General features: G+C 40.1%; 1 protein-coding gene across 1 annotated transcript in view; it reads right to left on the reverse strand.

Annotated features, from left to right (window-relative positions):
• DZANK1 (double zinc ribbon and ankyrin repeat domains 1) overlaps positions 1-1571 on the reverse strand; it is a 20864-nt gene that overhangs the window by 6963 nt on the left and 12330 nt on the right. The window contains 1 exon segment of the mRNA XM_008944444.1: positions 949-1052. Within this exon segment, the coding sequence (XP_008942692.1) occupies positions 949-1052 (104 nt within the window).

Below are 1571 nucleotides of genomic sequence, written 5' to 3' on the forward strand. Positions count from 1 at the left end.
CCTGCTTCTGCCTGCATCCCACTTCCAGCTGCTCACTGCCAACCTGCCTTTGTACTAGCACTTAGCACTAATGCCACTTTTGCTGCTAGCAGTAATGCTGCCAGCACCTAGGAAGCTGCCTGAGGAGATGCAACTCCTTAACCCAGCAGGGCTGTCAGAGAAAGAGATACAGTACTGCAGCTGAACAGCAAGGATAATTGAGTGCAGAAATGGACTGCCTGGGGCAATTGTGAAATCTCCATTGTTGGTGAGTTTGAAAAGCTTAAAGACAAACATCTGTCAGGAACAGTTTAGGCAGGGTTGATCCTCCCTCGGGAGGGAGGATCCACATGATCTCTCAGTCATACTACCACTGTCTTCTAGGACTCTTTAGGGAGTATTTCTAGTTTCCACTTTCTTGCTGTCACCCTTTTAATCATTTTAATGTGGTTTGCAGACATTCTGAAGACTACATCTCCAGTAAGAAAAGCAATGGCCTGTTCCTCTAGTACTGGTATAGTTTACACTAGAAGTAGACTATATAGCCAGAGAGAATTGTTGCTGTCTGCTGGTGTAATCCAGCCTGGAGCAGAGACAAGCATAACTAAATCCCATTCCTAGCAGGGTTTATTTAGCTGACCAACTGCATAGGTGTCAGTGGTCTCTTCTTTTTCTTGCCTGCCTCCTGTGGGATACCAGAGAAGCAGCTGAGCAAGGGCTTTCTCGCTTTTATCACTTCTCTTACAGCTATGAGGTGAGACAGAATAAAAACTGGCACAGGAAAGAAAACAGAAAAATGTCTTCATTAAAAGACAGCAGAAAATTGAACAACAAACCAAGGCAAATTACACAAACAGGTCAAGATCTAAAGAAAAGGGAGACAATTATTTTCCCAGTGTTTATCTAGCAGCCGCAATAATCTTTTCATGACACTCCATAGGAAGATATTACTTGGAAGCTCCTTCTTACCTTTCCCATTTGAGGTTCTCCAATCAGTGCTCTGAATTCAAGGTTGTTCTGAGCATAGCTTCTAAGGTGAGCACAGACATGATCCAGCTGTTTTCTCCAGTAACCTGATAAGATACAGTTAAGCAGGAGAAAAATCCCTAAAATTATAATTAACAATTCTTCTACTCCTGTGATGGATAATTTAAAAGATAGCATATTTTCGCTGAGATATAAAAAATACATTCATTCTTTCTTTAGAAAATTCATCTGATCAAGAAAATGAGAAGCAAGTTATACCCTAAAAAAAGGTGAAATTGTCCATTGGTTATAATAATTCCTAGAGCATCTGTATTCACAAAAAAAAAAAAATGTCTTGGAATTGTCCTTGGGAATCAAAGGCAGCCTCGTGTGAAGAGAATCTCACACTATTCCAGATCATAAATAAGTACACTATCACAACTAAGCAATTGTAAATTACTGATCTGATAGTTGATTTGAGGTCACAGGCAGGTAACAATAAGCCAAATTTGAGAACTGCAGGAATAACTCTATCTATACAGCATTCTGATCTGTGTAAATTCTTCCCCAAATAAATGCCTTTCAATTACATACGGGAGACCATATTAAAGCCATAAGCATTCCTG

The sequence above is a fragment of the Merops nubicus genome, unplaced genomic scaffold, assembly GCF_000691845.1.
Source record: "Merops nubicus isolate BGI_N331 unplaced genomic scaffold, ASM69184v1 scaffold22807, whole genome shotgun sequence".
NCBI lineage: Eukaryota > Metazoa > Chordata > Aves > Coraciiformes > Meropidae > Merops > Merops nubicus.